The sequence below is a fragment of the Calonectris borealis genome, chromosome 1 (assembly GCF_964195595.1).
Source record: "Calonectris borealis chromosome 1, bCalBor7.hap1.2, whole genome shotgun sequence".
Classification (NCBI taxonomy): Eukaryota; Metazoa; Chordata; class Aves; order Procellariiformes; family Procellariidae; genus Calonectris; species Calonectris borealis.
In genome coordinates, this window is record NC_134312.1 from 1,365,835 (window position 1) to 1,384,339 (window position 18,505).

General features: G+C 54.0%; 1 protein-coding gene across 1 annotated transcript in view; it reads right to left on the minus strand.

Moving 5' to 3' along the window:
• TNPO3 (transportin 3) overlaps positions 1-16,815 on the minus strand; it is a 42,583-nt gene extending 25,768 nt beyond the window's left edge. The window contains exon 1 of the mRNA XM_075142353.1: positions 16,601-16,815. Coding sequence (XP_074998454.1) covers positions 16,601-16,726 — 126 coding nt within the window. The 5' untranslated portion in view covers positions 16,727-16,815. The remainder of the gene's footprint in view (positions 1-16,600) is intronic.
• Between the last annotated feature and the right edge of the window lie 1,690 nt (positions 16,816-18,505).

An 18,505-nucleotide genomic window follows, 5' to 3' on the forward strand; every position in this document is an offset into this window, starting at 1 on the left:
CGTTGCTGTCACAGCTCAGGCCGCGGGGGCTGGCTAACGAAGGCGCCGGGGCAGGGACACCCACCGGACGAACTGAAGGAGCAGATCAGCTTCCAGCACACACCCGACATCGGCGGAGATGCTCATGGCCTCAGTTACCACAGTCCCTCCGGGAGAGCAGATTAGAGAGCGATCTGATGCCTGTCCTTGCAGTAAAGAGCAACGAAAGAGGCTTTTTCGGACTAAGGTTGATAATTGCTGCGCCTATTACACAGCAATAAAACCGGAGAGAGCCCAGCAAGGGACAAATGGAAAAAGGAGGATTGGATAAAGGCCTCCCCAGATCAACATAACGATATGTAATTGCAAGATGGAAGCCGCCGGGCCCATCTGAGAGCGCACACTGGGACCAGTGGCTCCACAGCAGACTACGGATGCGCCGAAGAGCTTGGAGGAGAGCCAGCAACGAGGGAAATCGTCATCTGCCCGGCCTCGGAGAGGCAACGAACGGCCGCCTGGCTGGTACGAGACCGAGGGCTTTGCCCTTTGCGCGGGACCAGAAGCCACGGGGAGCGCGGTGGGTGAGCCAGAGGACCGGTGGGCACCGCCGGGCAGACCCCGTGCCACCCGCGCCTCGCTGAGACGGGGGGACGGGCAGCCACGGGGGACGAGCCCTTACACCCCCGGCACCGTTCAGACCTGCTGAAGCATCTACCGCACAGGGTTTGTGGGACAACGAAGCCCGTCGGGGAAGGAAAGCTTGGCTGGGCCACCAAGCGTCACCAAACCCCACCAAGGGACGGCAGGGCCACCGCCGGAGCACGTTGGCACGGCTTGAGAAGAAACCCTTGGATCTGGGGACTCCTGTTAAGGAACGAGTCCTTCAGAGGACCCAGACGGTCAGTAAAACACTCCTGAAACACCTGCAACACATTTTAGTTTCAGTAAGACCATTTGTTTTTTTCTTAAAAATTAAAATTAATGCTTTATTTTTCCCAAACACCTGAAACCTGAATTTCTGTGCATACTTAAGCTCGAACTAATCAACTCACGCAATTCACCCCATGCGTGTGACGACCATCAAGTGACTCAGCCCCCCCCGAAAGCCGCTACACACCAGCCGCGGGCTCTCAGAAGGGGCTGACCACATCCAAACCCATCAGACTGTATCTTCTAGCACTGTAATCACCACGAAAATCACTCTGTCGGACTCCAACAGGTATCTCTGGTAGAAAATAAGGTGAACGGGTCATGGGACTGGAGGATGGCGGATATTTCTCATTTTGTTCTCTGGGGGAGATAAAAGACGGTTCCAACCAAGATCACAGACGCACCAACACCGCACCCCAAAAGGAGGAGTTCCCTAAAAGCCTCGTGTTGACTGCCAGCGAGGCAGGACCCCACAACACCACAGAGGAGGACTTCATATATATATCTTCTATATATCTTTACATATATCTTCTCTCCAGATCCAACAGCACAGAGCCAAGGGAACAATTAAATGAATTAAATGTATTAAAATCATCTACAGGACAAAGGATTCTGTCTCTTTGCCTTTTAAAAAACACTTTATGAGCAAAAATCCAGAAGGTGATACCGGCCACTGCTAGATGTAGACGTTACCATCCTTCCTGCACTTGAAGCTGCCAGGATGAACAGAAATCCAAGGGAAAAAAAGCCATTCCCTTAACTCTACCCGGAGAAAACATCCACGTGGAAGAGCAGATCCAGGCTGCCTCCTTCCCTAGTCCTTCACAGTCACAAACTTCTCCTCCTAAGCTTGCATTTAGGCATCGAGGGGGGGAAAAAAAAGCCTTTTTGGGATGCACCCGCTGCTCACCCCCCGTTATCTACCAGGGAAGCAGAGCGTTGCATTGCATCGGGCTGCCCAGCGCAGCAGGACTCGGCGGTTCAGCCAAGCAGCAGCAGCAGCTGATACCCCGACAGGGAAATACGGGGTTTTTTGGTTGAAAATCCAGTCCGGGTTCGTGAGGTCCAGGAGGTTACGCAGGCTGCCTGCGGGAAATCTCTGGAAATCAGAGGAGAGCTCGGTCAGACATCCCCGGTGCACCAGGGCTGACATAAAACCCACAGTTTGGTCTCGGATATTTTTATTTTTCGAACTTCAAGCACCCCCTGCACTTTGGCATGACCCTCGCCTCATCCCCAGCCTAAGCACGGACGGATTAAATAAGACAGACTGATGTCTTATTTTACTGAACTTAAACACTGGGAATTTTTGCACTGCATGAACCTAAGGGGGCATTAGAAATGAGCTGACGTCTGTACAACAGAGCAGGATTACTGCTCTTCGGTTTAGCAAGGTTAAAAATTACAAAATTCAACTGATGTAGAAACCTGGAAGCAGACTTCAGATGAGCATTTCTGAGCCTGAACCTCGCGATGAGGCCACGGCTTTGCAGCCCTCATCTCCGACATCCTTCAGGCCACCGGAATCCAGTGTGAAATAAAACCTCTATATTTTTAAAAAACAACCCTTCTAGTCCTCATTTCAGCCTTGTTAGCAAAGGAGATTCGATCATAACCTTTGGCCAGTTGTTCCAATGGCTAAATGACCTTTTTTTTAAAAAAATGCAGCCTGTCTAGCCTTGTCTTTCAGCTGCATTTAATGTCTTCCAAGTAAAGAATTCTCTGTTATCGAGAATTCGATCCTGCATCAGCAAAATGGGTGCAGACCGCACAGCCAAAAAGAAGTAACAGGCGCAGCGGTTACACCGATAAACCCCAGGTCGGTGGTTCAGCCAGCTCCCCCCGCGAGCACTCCCGTACCCCAGCTTATTGGCTTCAATAATTAAACTCCCCCAACTTCAGTTTCTTTCACACCTTCAGTTTTACACCAGATAGAATTGCATGACGTGATTTTATTGCCTGGATTCTTCCCAAATGTAAAAAAGAATTTGGCACTTCTGTTCCTCCCCTGCACAGCAGCACGCATCCCACCCTCCCCGTCCGGAGAGCAACACCGGCATCCAAATTTTGCTTTTAATACACTCGAGAAGCCTCCTTGCGATTCCTTGATCTTCAGAGACTGAACAAATTCATCTCGAAAGAAAAAATAATCATCTTTCAAAACTTATCTGTCCCTTGCAGGAAGGTGGGTGCCCAGAACCGGCGGCGGTCTCCAACACATCGCCAGCCGACGCTCGAGAAACCAGCCGTCCCGGCTCCGCGGTCAGGGCGTCCCAGGGGTCTGCAGCGTCACGCAGCGGGGAAGCAGCGAAGTTCAAGACTTCAGGTGAAGGTCAGGATGATCCAGTCTTATTCCCAGTGAAAAACCAGTCTCTTTTGCATACGGCGAAGTAAAATTCCAATTTTTTTTACAGTCAATATTAGCACAGGGCTCAGCTCCTGATTCTGCGCCCTGAAATTTTGCTGGCAGACGTTTCTACAGCCGTTTTAGCCCGTAACGTAGTACCTGAGCTGACTGTCAAATCCAGAAGTACCCAGACACGAGACTAACGTCTGCCAGGGACCCTCAGACCACCCCGAGACGCTCAGCGCTCTGGTGTTCTCCCATCTCCTCTCCCCTTCTCCATTTAGCTCAACTCAGCAAAACTCAAGCAAACAATTGCATCCAAAGACGACGGAAAGAGCCCAAAAAGACGCGTAGCGATTGCCTCACGCTCCTCCTCCGCGGCAGGAGGATCCATCCCTGCCGCATCCAGACGGGAGCAGGAGAGTTTCAATCTTCACAGCGTTCAACAGGACATCGCACATTTTCCCTGCGGGAGCGTAACCCCCCTGTAAATGCCGGTCCCCGTCCGTTCTGGCCACGCGTGACGTTGGCTGCGTCTGCAACCCCAGGCTGATGCTGCTGCTGCGAATCGCTTTTACCTGTGAACTCTGCAGCGGCCACAGGCTGCGGGGCGGACGGACGAGACCGCCCACGGACACACGGCCGGCCGGGCTCGCTTCGACGGGCGCTCGCCAGGCTTTGAAGCCGTATCGCTCGCGAGGGTCAAGGAGCCTTCCAGGAGCTGCCTCCTTTCAGGAGCTCCTTTGTTGTTACCTTTGATCCTTCCTCTCCAGCTGCCTCTGTGATCGCGGCCTGTTAAATAAGCTTTCTCCGATAACTCCAGCTATTACCGCCGTATAACTCGCCCGTAAAAACTTCAAAACGGGTACTAAGAAAAATTTGGACGTATTTCTGACGGAAACGTCCCTAGGGATTTATTTATACTCACCAGGTAATCCCCAAGCTAGTAATAAATAAAAAGCCCTACAACTACACCTCTTCCCCACCAGACCCTCTGCGACTCGTATTAAAAAGTTTCTCCACTGCACTAACGGGCACGTATTTTCCACAGCGTCTAGAATTGAACAATTACGGACACGGCGGCAGAAAGGGGGACTCAGCAGTAAGCGTGTAAGCAGATCCTGGCAAAAAAACACACAAAAATCAAAGCCAGAGAGCCCCAGCTCTGCTATACAAGCGATAATCTAACTGGAAGTCACTGATTCAACAAAGACGGCACAATGATTAATGGCTTTGTGATCACTAATGACTGACGGTGCTAAAAGAAGCTATTTGCAAGCCCAAAATTTACGGCAGCTTATTCAGAAATTATATAAATCCTTCAAAAGCTGAAATAAGTTGGCTTGTGCGCCCTCAGACAGCTCCAACGATGATCACTTGGACTGTCAATCGAGTAAAACCCTGAAGTAGTATTTAGCAAGAATAGACGTATACGACAGCAGAACAGGCAAGGAAGACCTTAAAGAAATGTCAGATTGGGAAATAAATAAATTCTTAGGTTTTGGCTGCAGCTATCAAATGCCCGTCTGTACCCCGCTGCAAAGAAGAACACATCTCGCCAAGGATCAGAGAGCAGCCGAGTACTTTAGGAGATTAACGTTATTTGGGGAATTTTTTCTGGGCACGTGACAACAAAGTATTTCCAAGATGTTAGAAGAGAATGATTTTAGATTCTAGCGTTGACCTCCAGATCGCTAAAAAAAGCGAGTTAAGAGCATCCTCCAGATTGCAAGCGCTTGGGGAAGGAAGACAACGTACCATCACCATCAGATTGTGCAAGGAAGATCTTCACAAACCACCCCAACTCTCGTGGGCTTTTTGGTTTTTTTAAATAAAAACTGCCTTCCTACCAAGAACATCTGAACACGCAGGGGCAGACAAGGCTCTTCTGCAGGCGTACAATTCAGCCTGTCTTGGAAGTTTTGAAAATAAAGGCTCGTTCCTCATTTTCACCTACAAGAAGACCCGGTTTCCAATGAAGATGAACCAACCCAGCCTGGGTGATGACATCCCCTTCCCTAACCGCACAGGGGGTGACACCCCCAAGGGCCTTATCGACCATCGGATCAAACGAAGACTTCACTTTCCAACCCAAACTATTTTTCATTTTTGTTGCGTAACGCCTCCTACACCCTGCCACCCAGACCCTCCCAGAGTAAAGGTGTTTGCCTGTCGACTGGTGTACCTGGGGGCTAACACCAACCTTGGAATCACAGAATCATTAAGGCTGGAAAAGACCTCTAAGATCATCGAGTCCAACCGTCAACCCAACACACCATGCCCACTACACCATGTCCCTAAGGGCCTCATCTACACGTCTTTTAAATACCTCCAGGGATGGTGACTCCACCACTTCCCTGGGCAGCCTGGTCCAAGGCCTGACCACTCTTTCAGTGAAGAAATTTCTCCTAATGTCCAATCTAAACCTCCCTTGGCGCAACTTGAGGCCATTTCCTCTCGTCCTATCGCTGTTACTTGGGAGAAGAGACCAACCCCCACCTCGCTACAACCTCCTTTCAGGTAGTTGTAGAGCGCGATGAGGTCTCCCCTCAGCCTCCTCTTCTCCAGGCTGAACACCCCCAGTTCCCTCAGCCGCTCCCCATCAGACTTGTGCTCCAGGCCCTTCACCAGCTTCGTTGCCGTTCTCTGGACACGCTCCAGCACCTCCATGTCCTTCTTGTCGTGAGGGGCCCAAAACTGAACACAGTATTCGAGGTGCGGTCTCACCAGTGCCGAGTACAGGGGCACGATCACCTCCCTGCTCCTGCTGGCCACACCAGTTCTGATACAGGCCAGGATGCCGTTGGCCTTCTTGGCCACCTGGGCACACTGCCGGCTCATGTTCAGCCGCTGTCGACCAGCACCCCCAGGTCCTTTTCCTCTGGGCACTTTCCAGCCACTCTTCCCCAAGCCTGTAGCGTTGCCTGGGGTTGTTGTGGCCCAAGTGCAGGACCCGGCACTTGGCCCTGTTGAACCTCATACATTGGCCTCGGCCCATCGATCCAGCCTGTCCAGGTCCCTCTGCAGAGCCTTCCTACCCTCCAGCAGATCAACACTCCCGCCCAGCTTGGTGTCATCTGCAAACTGACTGAGGGAGCACTCGATCCCCTCGTCCAGATCATTGATAAAGATATTGAACAGGACCGGCCCCAGTACTGAGCCCTGGGGAACACCGCTCGTGACCGGCCGCCAGCTGGATTTAACTCCGTTCACCACAACTCTCTGGGCCCGGCCTCCAGCCAGTTTTTTCTTACTATAAATAGCTCAGATATGATGTGGTCATTACTTTATGAAAGGATTTTTACATAAAAATGAACTGGTTTACAGTCAGAAGCAAAAGCGCTCCCGCATAGACGCACGGAAACTCGCAGGGAGGAAGGAGCCGAGCGCCGTTGCAACGCCATAAACGAATCATGAGCTGCCGTTCCCACCTGCACGTAAGAGTCCGTGGGCTTAAAGTTCGGCTTCCTCCACTCCCCTAGGATCTATCTGCGCATAGTCTTGCTCACGCGAATTAAGATTTTCTTTTACCGTCTATTTAACTTCATACTGGGGTTCAAATTTTACTTTTGATGTAAAAATTGAGCAATAAAAGAACGAGCATAAGCCAGGAAGACAGCTCAAGCCCTTATCACTGAGCTCTGAAGATCACCACCCAAAGGGCTTCGTCTTGATGCACCCACCTTCCAGAAGCGGATAAAAACCAAAACCCCACGCCAAAGCGCAGAACATTTGCAGCTTGACATTTAATACTGGGATGAAATATGAGTCGGGTATTTACACGGCTGTAACAACAAGAGAGGGAGATGTAAACAAGGCGAGCCTAGGGACCTTCTTCACACAAAGAAAAAACCCTCCCCACAAAAAAAGCAGTATTTCTTTCGATTTTAACAAACGGGTAGATGAGAAGGCATTTGTTTAGAGATGACTTGTAGTGTTAGAACCCCAGAAAACTATAACTGAAAACATTTGCAAAAAAATCAAATGTATTTTTCATCGTTCTAGTGTTCACTTTCTGCAGTTCCATCACTTTTCTGCAAGGAAAGAGGATCGAAGCCCAGCGAGTTTCACCGTGCCGGCGGCACCCGGGGGCAGAGGTCATCAGCTGGAGGACAGGAGCCTGCTACGGAAGCGTTAAGATTCATGAACAAAGCGTCAGAGCAGTAAGTTTTAAATAAATAAAAACCTTCTTCCACGGGAGGGGAAAGAAAAACGCAATTGAGCAGAACGAGTACCCCATCTCCAAACCACCCACGCCTACATCAAGCCTCCCAGCCCCATCCTCACAAAGCTTATCCAAAAAGCAGCCACGCGCCCACGTTAAGGCTGCTCCTTCAGCACTCGCGATGATGTCATCCAAGCTCTTACACAAACACAGCCTTGATGGAAGAACCCTGATGCAAAGAGCCTCAGCCCCAGAGTTGAGTGGAAACAAAGCTGGCAAGATGTGTTCTCTCCAGTCGTTCCCCGAGAGAAGAGCTGGGCAGTTTGCAGCTAGAAGGAAATTCAAAAAGAACCTCAAACGGGAGGTTGGAAACCATAAGCAGCTCTCAAAGCCAAGTAACGTTGCCTCTTCTGCTCAGGAGAAGGTGCACTGCCTGAGAGGCAGAAGGATTTTAGGTAGGAGGACACGTCTACCAGCCTTGGCGCAGAACCGCCTCCCCAGCTCCACTCCTGGGCCCGGTCCCCAAACCCCGGCGTTTCCACACCAGAAATCTCCAGGAGAAAAGGGACCGTCGCCTTCCCTGTGGATACCTCAGCTGTTCTCCAGCCCACGCAGAAGGACCGCTTGCTGGCACCGCATCACCTTCTGGCCCCAGTACCATAAAGTGACCATCCATAAGGGAACGAGCTCATGCCAGCTAACGTTACAGCTCCTGAGGGAGGTGGCTGATTCCCACCACCTCCTCCTCCAGGCCCACCAACTGCCAGAACCGACGTCAGTTCAGCTGATGAGACCTGGAGACAGTAGAGATGGAATGAAACGGGCACCATGTCTTTTGAAGGATGAAGGCTGGACAAAGAGACAAAAAATTGCCTGGACATCTCAAGAGCTGCCATCGTTTGATGGAGCTTGGCAGGAAGCATTCCTGAAAATCCGCACTTGGCTTTGACCAGCCCGAGTCTGAAGACGGATGAGCATCCCGCAGAAGTGCTGGCTGCATCCCTTCGGTGCAGAACGTGAGGCACCAAAAGACTTGAGATGTGAATTTAAGAAAATTCACAAAGTTTGAATACGCACATCTAACCAAAGGACGTGCAGATGGCTCTAAGCAGCTGTGGGGGCCCTAGCTGCTCCCTCAGCTCCAAAACCAGTTTAGAACTAGACAGTCACCAGAAACAAGCAAGTTCCACCTGAATTTAACCTCCTAGTACAGAGCAGGAGACCACGAGTAAGATGGAGGGACTCGCTGCTGTACCACATTAGGTCCTAACGTTGGAGAGAGCTCGTATAAGCTCAACTTCACTCATTCCATCCAGAAACCTTCAATGACAAGTAAGGCTTTCCGGAGAAGCCAGCTTGGGAAAAAGGAGCGTCCAGCCCATTCAATCCCAGCTAGCAGAAGAGTTACTCGCAGAAGAAATCTTCCAGCTATACGGAAGCTGAAGCACCAGCCAGAGGAGCTCCTAACACAGCCTGAGATTTTATGGATCCTTTTTAGACAAAGGCTGGCTTGAGCCACAAAGCTGTGAAAACAGGGGAGGCTTCACGCTTGAAAGGCAGCCACGAAGTGTTCCTCTTACACCCCGGCCTTCCGACAAAGAGCTGTCTGTTTCCATTCTTCGGTCAAGTGGTATCTCCAAAGTACGATATGCCCAAGGTCATAATTCCCAAGCCAAGCCAGTTGGCAAACCCTCTCAGCTATTGAGCAGCCTCTCCCCAGGGTCTCGTACAGGCTTTTGAAGGACTGAGCTCAAGCTTTGAGCAAAGGCAGTGCATCGGAAGTCAAGTCTTCTGCTCAACAAGACTTTGAAGATGACTTAGGAGGGCCAGCAAAGGTAGGCACCTCCCCACGGACAGCCTGCCAGCCAGACTTGTGTTTGTTATTGAGTGAACAGACGGCAGCTTGTGCGCTGGAGACGTGGTTTCACCACGAGGCCAGGATTGGTGACGGAGGCCAGCAAAGATCCCTGAAATTTCTCTCCTTTTCCACACACCAAACTGAAGGAAGGAACGGGCCTATTCAACGCCAGTCTAAGAGATGGATACCAAAACAGCACAAAGATGAATTACGAGCTGGAGGTGCTGTGAGAATCAAGAGCTTCCAGCTCAAAAGGGAAGTACGTGGCGGGTCTTTTGGTAAAACCTTACCGCAGAGGGAGCATTTCCTTCTGAACTTCCACCAACACGTTTAACTTGCATTTTTCTTTCCCAAATTTATAATCTCAAGGCAGCAAAGGATTCAACTGCCACCGTAGGCGATGTTTACCACGGAAGATTTACATCGTAGCAAGGAAGACTTTGATAAGACAGCAGAAAAACCTAAAACTTAGAACCACAGAATAACCTGGAGGTCTCTGGTCAAACCCTCTGCTCAAAGCAGAAGCAACTTCAGTCAAGCTCGTTCAGGGCAGCTGTGAATGTCTCCAAGGATGGAGACCTCCTCAATCTTGGTCTTTGTTCCAGGGTTTATCCATTCTAATGCAGCCCAGGGGCAACTTGGTCTCCTAAACTCCAAACCACAATGTTGCTTTCCAGCCGGTTGTCCCAGGCTGACCTGCTGCACGGGGACATTGAATTGGCCTTTGCTGAGCTGCCCAAGGTCCCCGTGAGCCCGTTCCTGCACCCACCGAAGTCCCTTGGAAAAGTAGCCCTGCCTCCAGAGTATCAACCGCTCCTCCAACGTGGTATCATCTGTGAACTTGCCGAGACTGCATCTGTCCTATCACCCAGGTGATTAATGAAGATGTTCAGCAGTATCTGCACTACCCTGAGGAATGCCACTCGTAACTGGCCACCAGCTGGACTTCAGGTCGATGACCACCACTGTTCGAGCCCAGTGATTGGGAGAGTTTCCCAACCATCAGGTCCATCTCTCTCCAGTTTGGTTACAGGAACTGTAGGACACCACCTGGAAAGTCTTGTAACACATGAAGGAACAGGACATCCGCTGCTCTCCCCATCCACCACGCTGGCTGTCTTACCATAGGAGGCTACTTGGTTGGTCAGGAAACTGGTCTTCTCCACTGATAGTCCAGAAGACACGTCATTCTCTCCTCCGCAGCCTTTTCTACCCATTGCTTTTGGCCAGATATGGGCAAATTTCTTGACAGGTGGCGTTTAATGCTTCAAAAACCCAGGACTAGCATCAGGAGAGGACTTGGGCCAAATAGCACCCTGCAGTCTGGAGCACCTCAATGACTGGGGAAAGAACACAGCCCCTCGTAGAGAGGGTCATTAAGGTCTCCTCTCCGCGTGCGGGCACACAGACCCTCTTCCGAAGCTCTGTCAAGATACCATCACCTCTCAAAAACCCATCGAGGGCTCAGCAGCCGGCAGGAGGCAAGGTTGGTTACCTCCAGCTCCGGGGAGGGCGGCTACGCTGCCAGCAATCCTCTCTAAACGAGCAGCTCGCCTGTGCTTCCTTCGGATGGGCCAAAACGGACCTCCAGACGTCCCTCCGCAGCAGCCACTCACGCGTTCGTGCCCAGCACAACCGGCCAAGTGCCCCAATAGACAAAAAAACCCCATCAGATCAAGGCCAGTAACCCCGTCCTTGGGTACCTGGTACCCGGGATAACCAGCGACAAGCGTTTTTGTGACTCTGGGGATTTCTCATTTATACTGGGTTTGCTGGTAACCTGAATCACAAATTTTGGGTCAGGCTGAAACCTCATTGACCAGGATGGTTTAAGCGACGGCCCCACCATCATTGCCGCAGGACCAGATCTAAGCTGCTCCGAGCAGCGGGCTGGACTGGAGACCCTCAAAGGTGCCTTTTCCCGTCATCCTGTGACGTTATTTCAGGTAGGGAAGGGGGAAACGGGTCTGACATTTACACCTTCGAGGAACTCGGGGGCGGATGGTGAGAGCTGGCCGTGTCGGATGCTGCAGCCGACCGGCACCCAAAGGCTCCCTCGACCACTTGGCTGCAGGCGACGCGGGGATTTCTACATTGACTTCTCTTCTTGTCGTCCTAAAACGAAAAAGCTTTAAACAGTGTTTAAAAACAAGAGGGAAGCCAGCGAGCACCTGCCTTTGTCCGCCTCCCGGGTTCTCCTCGCAGAGATGATCTGTTTCTCACGTGTTTCGTGGGCTCCTCTCCACACACGCACCGATCGCGGGGTGCAGCGAGATTTTATTTCCCTTAAAATGGTTTGGGAAAGGATCCCAAAATTATTTCCAGCATGCTTCAATTGGTAGAAGTTGTTTGTTGTTTCTTTTTCATTTAATTAGGGGTTATCTTTCTACCCAATATTATCAATAAATTAATTTTACGGACAGATCAAAGGAAATCCATATCAGAATTAGTCACCTCCATGAGCCCTGACTGGCTACGAGCCACACATGATTTCCGCCTCCTAGAAAGCACTTTATGAATCAACATTAAATCACAAACCAACCTACGCTTAATCCACACCGAAAAAAACCCAACGCACCAGCTCGCAGCTCCAAAGACAAGCTAATGACGAAACACTTAAGAAATCAGGATCAGAAAGCCAAGCACATCTGAAACAAGTTTATTCCCTACATTTGGTACAGCTCTGCTGCATTAAAGAAACTCCAACTAGTCTGGAATTAGCCTTTATGAGACTCCAAACACATAGTGTAGTTTTGCTGGTTGAATGATCCTCAAATTCGGTGGTTTAGGTAAACTTGTAGCTAGAGCCGACCTCTTCAGCGCTGTACAAGACACAGGCAAGCTCACAACTGCTCTTCAAGATACCCCGTTACGGCACGCCTCGTTCCCCTGACATAATTAGCAGTTAAAAGGCAAGAAACGATGCTGCAGGGGGAGCAGATGGACAAATCTGAACCACCCACGCCGATCACCTCTCAGCAGCGCCCTGTCAGCGCCACGGCGCGATTCAGGCACACACAAACTGAGGTTTAAGCTTTAGTTTCTGGTCCCCACGAGGGCTCTGGCCTGTGATGACCATCCCGGCAACCAGCGAGATCTGAAGACAACATCACAACTCCAGAAATGCAAAAAATAGCGGCAACCCAATCCCGACGGCCCATCCCAGCAGAGGCACGGGGTACGGAACCAACCGAGACCGAACCGCTCAAATACCAAACAGGCGCAAACTGCTCGCGTGCATCTCGTCGAGCACTATCCTGGCTGTAACAAATATTTAAGAAATATTCAGTGACGGGTGTCATTTGCACAGGGATGGTTTGTGAACAGAAGAGAGTCCAAAGAAAGGACCTTCAGGTTATTAAACCCAAGTGACTTGATCCAGCTCGAGAGACAAGGAGCCCTTATTGACAAAACAGCAAAGATAAGCGAGCACTTGGTCACTGCAGCCACTGCTTTGAGGATCAGCAGGTGACACTCCAAGCCTTTGGCTCGTCACCGGTGACAGTCAGCAAACAGCTGACGCGGAGAATCAGTTATTTTCCCTCCTGACCCACCCAGAGAAGTCAGACACCAAAACCCACCACCCTCTCTGCTTTTACATTTTTATGCCAACCACCGGACACAAAATCCTCACTTGAAGCTCATCGCCGAGGTTTTACCCTCCATAAAGCTGATGCCTTGCACATCACCGCTCGAGGAGAGAGGAGGAGGGGTGAAGGGTGCAGAAGGACAGCAAAGGAGTTTTGATTTTCCGTCCTCCCCTAGAAGCGCACGCCCCACGAGCGGGGTTCTGCCCCCGCCACCCGCCGCGGCTGCGGGCAGGACGCTCGCCCGCTGCTGCTCAGCTCCCTCCTCTAAGGATGGAAGGTGGCACGATAACCTCCATATTCTATATTTACAAACTAGATATAGATAAAAACGTATAAAATAGAGGTATAATAAGAGTACTTGCATCTTCAAAGGTGCCTGCTGCAACAGCTAACGAGTTGTATTCGGAGGCAAGGCCTTAATTTCAGGAACGGCCTTCCAACCGGAAAGCAAGCCGGCCGGTTCCTGCTACAGCTAAGGCTGCAGTTTACGTTTGCCTTCATGAGTACAGAGGAACGCGGCTACTTAAACATCTAAATTTAGTCTCTCTGCGCAAAAAAAAGAAGCAGAAAGACCCTTACTTTCCAAGGTACCTCCCAGGCACTTCCTCCAGTGAACGTCCTGCGACCATCAACCAGCAAACTTCTCACTGGCGTGTCCCAAATCCCCTCACCGCACCCCACAACACGCGCAAGAAGAGCCTCCTGCTTTTAAACTCTGCTTTGCCACAGGCAGCGCTAATCCTGCAGCACACGCCACGGAGCCAGCACTGCTTGTTAAGCACAATTCCCCCACCCCAACTCATAACGAAGCAGCCGAAGCTTCTGTTATCTTCTTTATGAAAAAAATTAGGTTAAATCAGACCTCGGCCATCAGCTACCTGCAGCTTTACACCCCCAGTTACACACAAAACTTCTATCACAAGCTTTCATTTAGGCACAGGGGTCAGACACCTCGTACCTGCAGGGAGAAGTTGCTAAGAAGCAGCAAAGTATCATCCCCGCGCCCTGGTAAAGCCAGCAGGCAGTTTCGTGCTCGTACCCCACGGCGGCCGGGGGCTCCCACTTACCACGGCGTTAAGATGACGCACGCCGACAGCACGGGGCAACGAGCGCGCGGCATCGGCCGGCTCCAGGCTGCCTCGTGAACTGTCGCGGCGACATCACCTCTCTGAAGCAGTCGTTATCTTCTCCCAAGGAGAAAGGGGGGAGCCGGGCGGCCCCCGGGCCTTGGGCAAGTCAAACGAGTTACCTGTTAGGATGTTAATGCTGGCAAAAGCGCTCACCTTCCCCCGGCTTTGAGTTGAAATAAACTCAGTAAAGAGTATTTACACAAGCTGAACACGCTGAGTGAAATCAAGCTGTGCCCCAGAGCAGCCAAAGGTCTGGAAAATAACTGGAATTAATCCTTAGGCCCGGCAAATAAATCTCTGGAAGGATCAGGCCAAATAAGCACAAATAAAAAGCGAGAAGCAGAAATGCTGTTAACCGGGGTCGAGCTAGCTCGCCGCTTGTGTTTAAAACACCCTTGTACACACAACAGTCAGTCCAGAGCTGGAAAGGGATTCCTGAAGGTATTTCTCTGGAGGAGAGAGAGCAGAGATATTCCTCGCTGAAAAGCAAAGGGATCCCCTTTCTCTCCCGGGACAAGAGCCCAGGTGTTTCACACGCACCCACCTGCGTGCAGGACAAAAGGCGCCGCGCAGAGAAACTGCTCAGCCGCGGGAGACCGCGACAGCCGGAGCCAGGCGAGGGGAGCAGCGCCGAGAGACGCCGCGTGGGAACACAAAGGCTAAAACCGCGGAAGGGAACCTGGGATTTATACTAAAAACAACCTGGACAACGCAGATAAGAGCCCAAAGAAACCACAGCGGAGCAAATCAAACCCCAAGACTTTCCACGGGCAGAGAGATCCCATCCCCATAAAAATAAAAATAAGTCCCAAATACTTCAAGCTCTCCTTTCGATGGGGCAGTTTGTACCAAGCGCGGGCAGCCCGCAGACCTCTAACGCAGAGGAACCGCCTTCAGCCTCCCGTACCGGAGTACGGGCGAAATCCATCTTCTTCATCCCGTCGCATCCCTCACCCATCCCCGATTCTCCACTCTGCCCCAACGGCTGACCAGGAACTCCTCTAAACACGTTGCAAAACAGTTATCTACCCCTCAAACGGATCCATATTAATTGCAGCATCGTTAACTCCTCTTATGCTCTAATAGAGCACAGAAGCTGGAGTCCTCGGACGGCTCTTGGCCCCCTCACTCGGGCCAGGAGGGCTCACCCAGCAAACACCGAGCACCCGCTGCCACGACCACAGATTTGGGTTGTTTCTGGAACAGGAATCAACTCTGAAATAATCACCTCTCTTTTTCAACTGAAACGAGATCTTCGTCCGGACATAACCACTGCCTCAGCACCCAGACCCACCAAAGAACCGCCGTGGGCTCGGACCCGCCGCTTGTCGGCATCGAGCCCCTTCGCGGAACCCAAATCCTCCCCGAGCGCTTTCTGAACGGCGAAGCCCCCCTCCTGGGGCGGGAAACGAGGGAAGCGGCTGCCTAAAATACACACACGGCCCTGACTGACGGGTTTTTCCTCGTGTAGCAGAATAGGTGCGGAAACAAACGCTGCTGCAAACTCTCACGGTAACCGGGGATGTAACTCTGTGTGGCGCGCTCAAGTAAATTTACAAAAAAAAAGGGGGGAAAAACATGAGTTTTGTGGTAACAAATGGTCTAAAGATTTACCAGCCGGTGGGAAGCTGATGGAGCTGAACGGAGCTCTGCGAAACCCGCTCGGGAGGGCACGGAGGGAGCTGAGGAGGGGAACTCTCTGCTCCGCTCCTTGGGATTCAGGCTCCGAGATAAAGAGACCAGCGAGGGGGACAGCAGATTCGCTCCTCCAGAAGTCACAGCACGCGAGATAAAACTAATCAGATTCTCCTGGGAAGGCATCAGTGGCCACCGAAGATTTTGGGGGAAGAGCAGAAGAGGAAAACTACGTACCAGGGTGCCACAAGGGCACCGGAGCCGCGCAGGGAGCGACGCACGAAAGACGACAAGGAGAAACACTCAGCTTTGGAGAGGAGAGAAAACAAAGTCACCCCCAGCTTTACAACCGAGAGGGAACAAATCTCTTTCCACCAAGACAGTGCGAGGCCAGAAAACACAGAGCTGACTCCCAGATTTAGTCTGAAGGCTAAAGTTTGGGGAGAAAGAGCTCGCTTACAGACTTCAGAAAGGAGGAACGGGGCTTCGGCCCCGTCACCGAGCCCCTCCGACGCCCTCGGCCTCTCCCGCCGACACCGGGCCAGGAGGACGATGCCCCCCCGCCGGCTCCCTCGCCTCGGGCGGCGGGAGAAGGTCGGGGCGAGCCCCAGATTTTTCCCCGAGCCCTCCCGGAGCCGTTTCCTCCTTCCCAGCCGCCGTGAGGGCTGTGCCAAACACGTCAGCCCCTCCTTCCTGTTATTAAAACCGAAAAGCCACGGAGGGAGCTGACAAAGGCCGGGCCCGGGGCTCCCCGAAGCCGCTCGGAGGGCGGCGTTACCCCAACACCCCCCCGCTCCGCTCCGGACGGAGCCCCGGGGAGCGGCCCGCCGCGGGGCCAGGCCTCCCCGCCGGGAACCGGGCACGGAGGAGGCGCGGCTGGAGTCCCGGAGACAGCGGGAGGCCCGAGGGCGGCCGCCCCCCCCGCCCCGTCCCGGTTCCTCCCCCCGCTCCCCCGCCAGGCCTCACCGATCGCTGGAGCTCGCCCAGCCAGCAGCTCGCCCGCTCCTTGCCGCTGGGGTCGGGGTCGTGGTAGAGCGCCTGCACGGCCTGATAAACCACCTGCAGGCTGGGCTTGCCCCCGCCGCCCTCCATGGCTGCTCCGCCGCCCGCCCCTCAGCGCCGCCCGCCGCTGCCGCCCGCCGCCATCTCCTCGTCCTGCGCGCTCCGGTACCGGGACGGGGCGGTGCAACCGCACAGCGGGTCCCCCCCCGGAAACACGCGCCCACCGCCACGCGCGTTCCGCTTCCTTCCGTTCCGCTTCCTTCCGTTCCCGCTCGATTCCGTTCCGCTCGATTCCGTTCCGCCTCGCCCCGCTCCGTTCCGTTCCGTCACGGCCCGGATCGGCTCGTCCCGCCAGCCCCCACCCCCGCCCGGCGCCAAGCGGTGCCGCCAGCCCCGCCCGGAACGGTCCCGCCGGGCTTCCGGGGGTGCGTCGGGTAAAACGGCTCGGGTGCGCCCGGCCCCACGCGGAAGGGACGCGCCCGCCGCGGCGGGAAGGAGCCCACGGGCCCCCCCACGCACAGCGGCCCCGGGGCGGGGGCATCGACCCCCAGCCGCTCCCGTTAACCCGGCCGGGGGAGGGCCCGTAACCCCCCTGCCCGGCCCTGGGAGCCTGGGCGTGCTGGCACCAGTCACCCCAGTCCCCACAGTCCAGTTTGGGGGGGTCCCATCACCCCCCCAGCCCCATCGCCCCGTCCCACTGGGGTTCCATCGCCCCCCCCAGTCCTATCACCCCATCCCACTGGGGTCCTAGCACCCCCCAGTCCCATCACCTCATCCCACTGGTGACCCATCGCCCACCCAGTCCCATCACCTCGTCCCACTGGGGTCCCATTGCCCCCCAGTCCCATCACCCCGTCCCACTGGGGTCCCATCGCCCCCCCAGTCCCATCACCCCATCCCACTGGGGTCCCATCACCCCCCCAACCCCATCGCCCCGTCCCACTGGGGTCCCATCACCCCCCCAGTCCCATCACCCCGTCCCACTGGGGTCCCATTGCCCCCCAGTCCCATCACCCTGTCCCACTGGGGTCCCATCACCCCCCCAGCCCCATCACCCCATGCCACTGGGGTCCTAGCACCCCCCAGTCCCATCACCCCATCCCACTGGTGACCCATCGCCCGCCCAGTCCCATCACCTCGTCCCACTGGGGTCCCATTTTCCCCCAGTCCCATCACCCCATCCCACTGGTGTCCCATCGCCCCCCAGTCCCATCACCCCATCCCACTGGTGACCCATCGCCCGCCCAGTCCCATCACCTTGTCCCACTGGGGTCCCATTTTCCCCCAGTCCCATCAACCCATCCCACTGGTGTCCCATTGCCCCCGCAGTCCCATCACCCCGTCCCACTGGTGTCCCATCGCCCCCCAGTCCCATCGCCCTGTCCCACTGGTGTCCCATCGCCCCCCAGTCCCATCGCCCTGTCCCACTGGTGTCCCATCGCCCCCCAGTCCCATCGCCCTGTCCCACTGCGGTCCCATTTTCCCCCAGTCCCATCGCCCTGTCCCACTGGGGTCCCATCGCCCCCAGTCCCCTTACCCCAGCCTGGCCCCGTGTGCCCCCATTACTCCCACTGGTCCCAACAGCCCAGGGTGATCCCAGTCCCACTTCCCACCTGCGTCCCCAGCCCCTGGGGTCCCCTTGTCCCCCCGCTCCCGCCCTCGTCCCACCGAAAACGGGGGGAGGTAACGGGACCTGGGATGGGGACCCCAGGGAAGGAGCCGGGAGCGTGGCCGCATGCTGGGCGGTGCTGAGCCCCTCTCGGGTCAGCCCGACCTCCCCCACCCGCGTACAGCGCTCTGGCCCCTTCCGCGGCCGGAATACTGGGATTTTCCACCGGACGGGGTCACTTTGGGTTAATCCGGACCTTT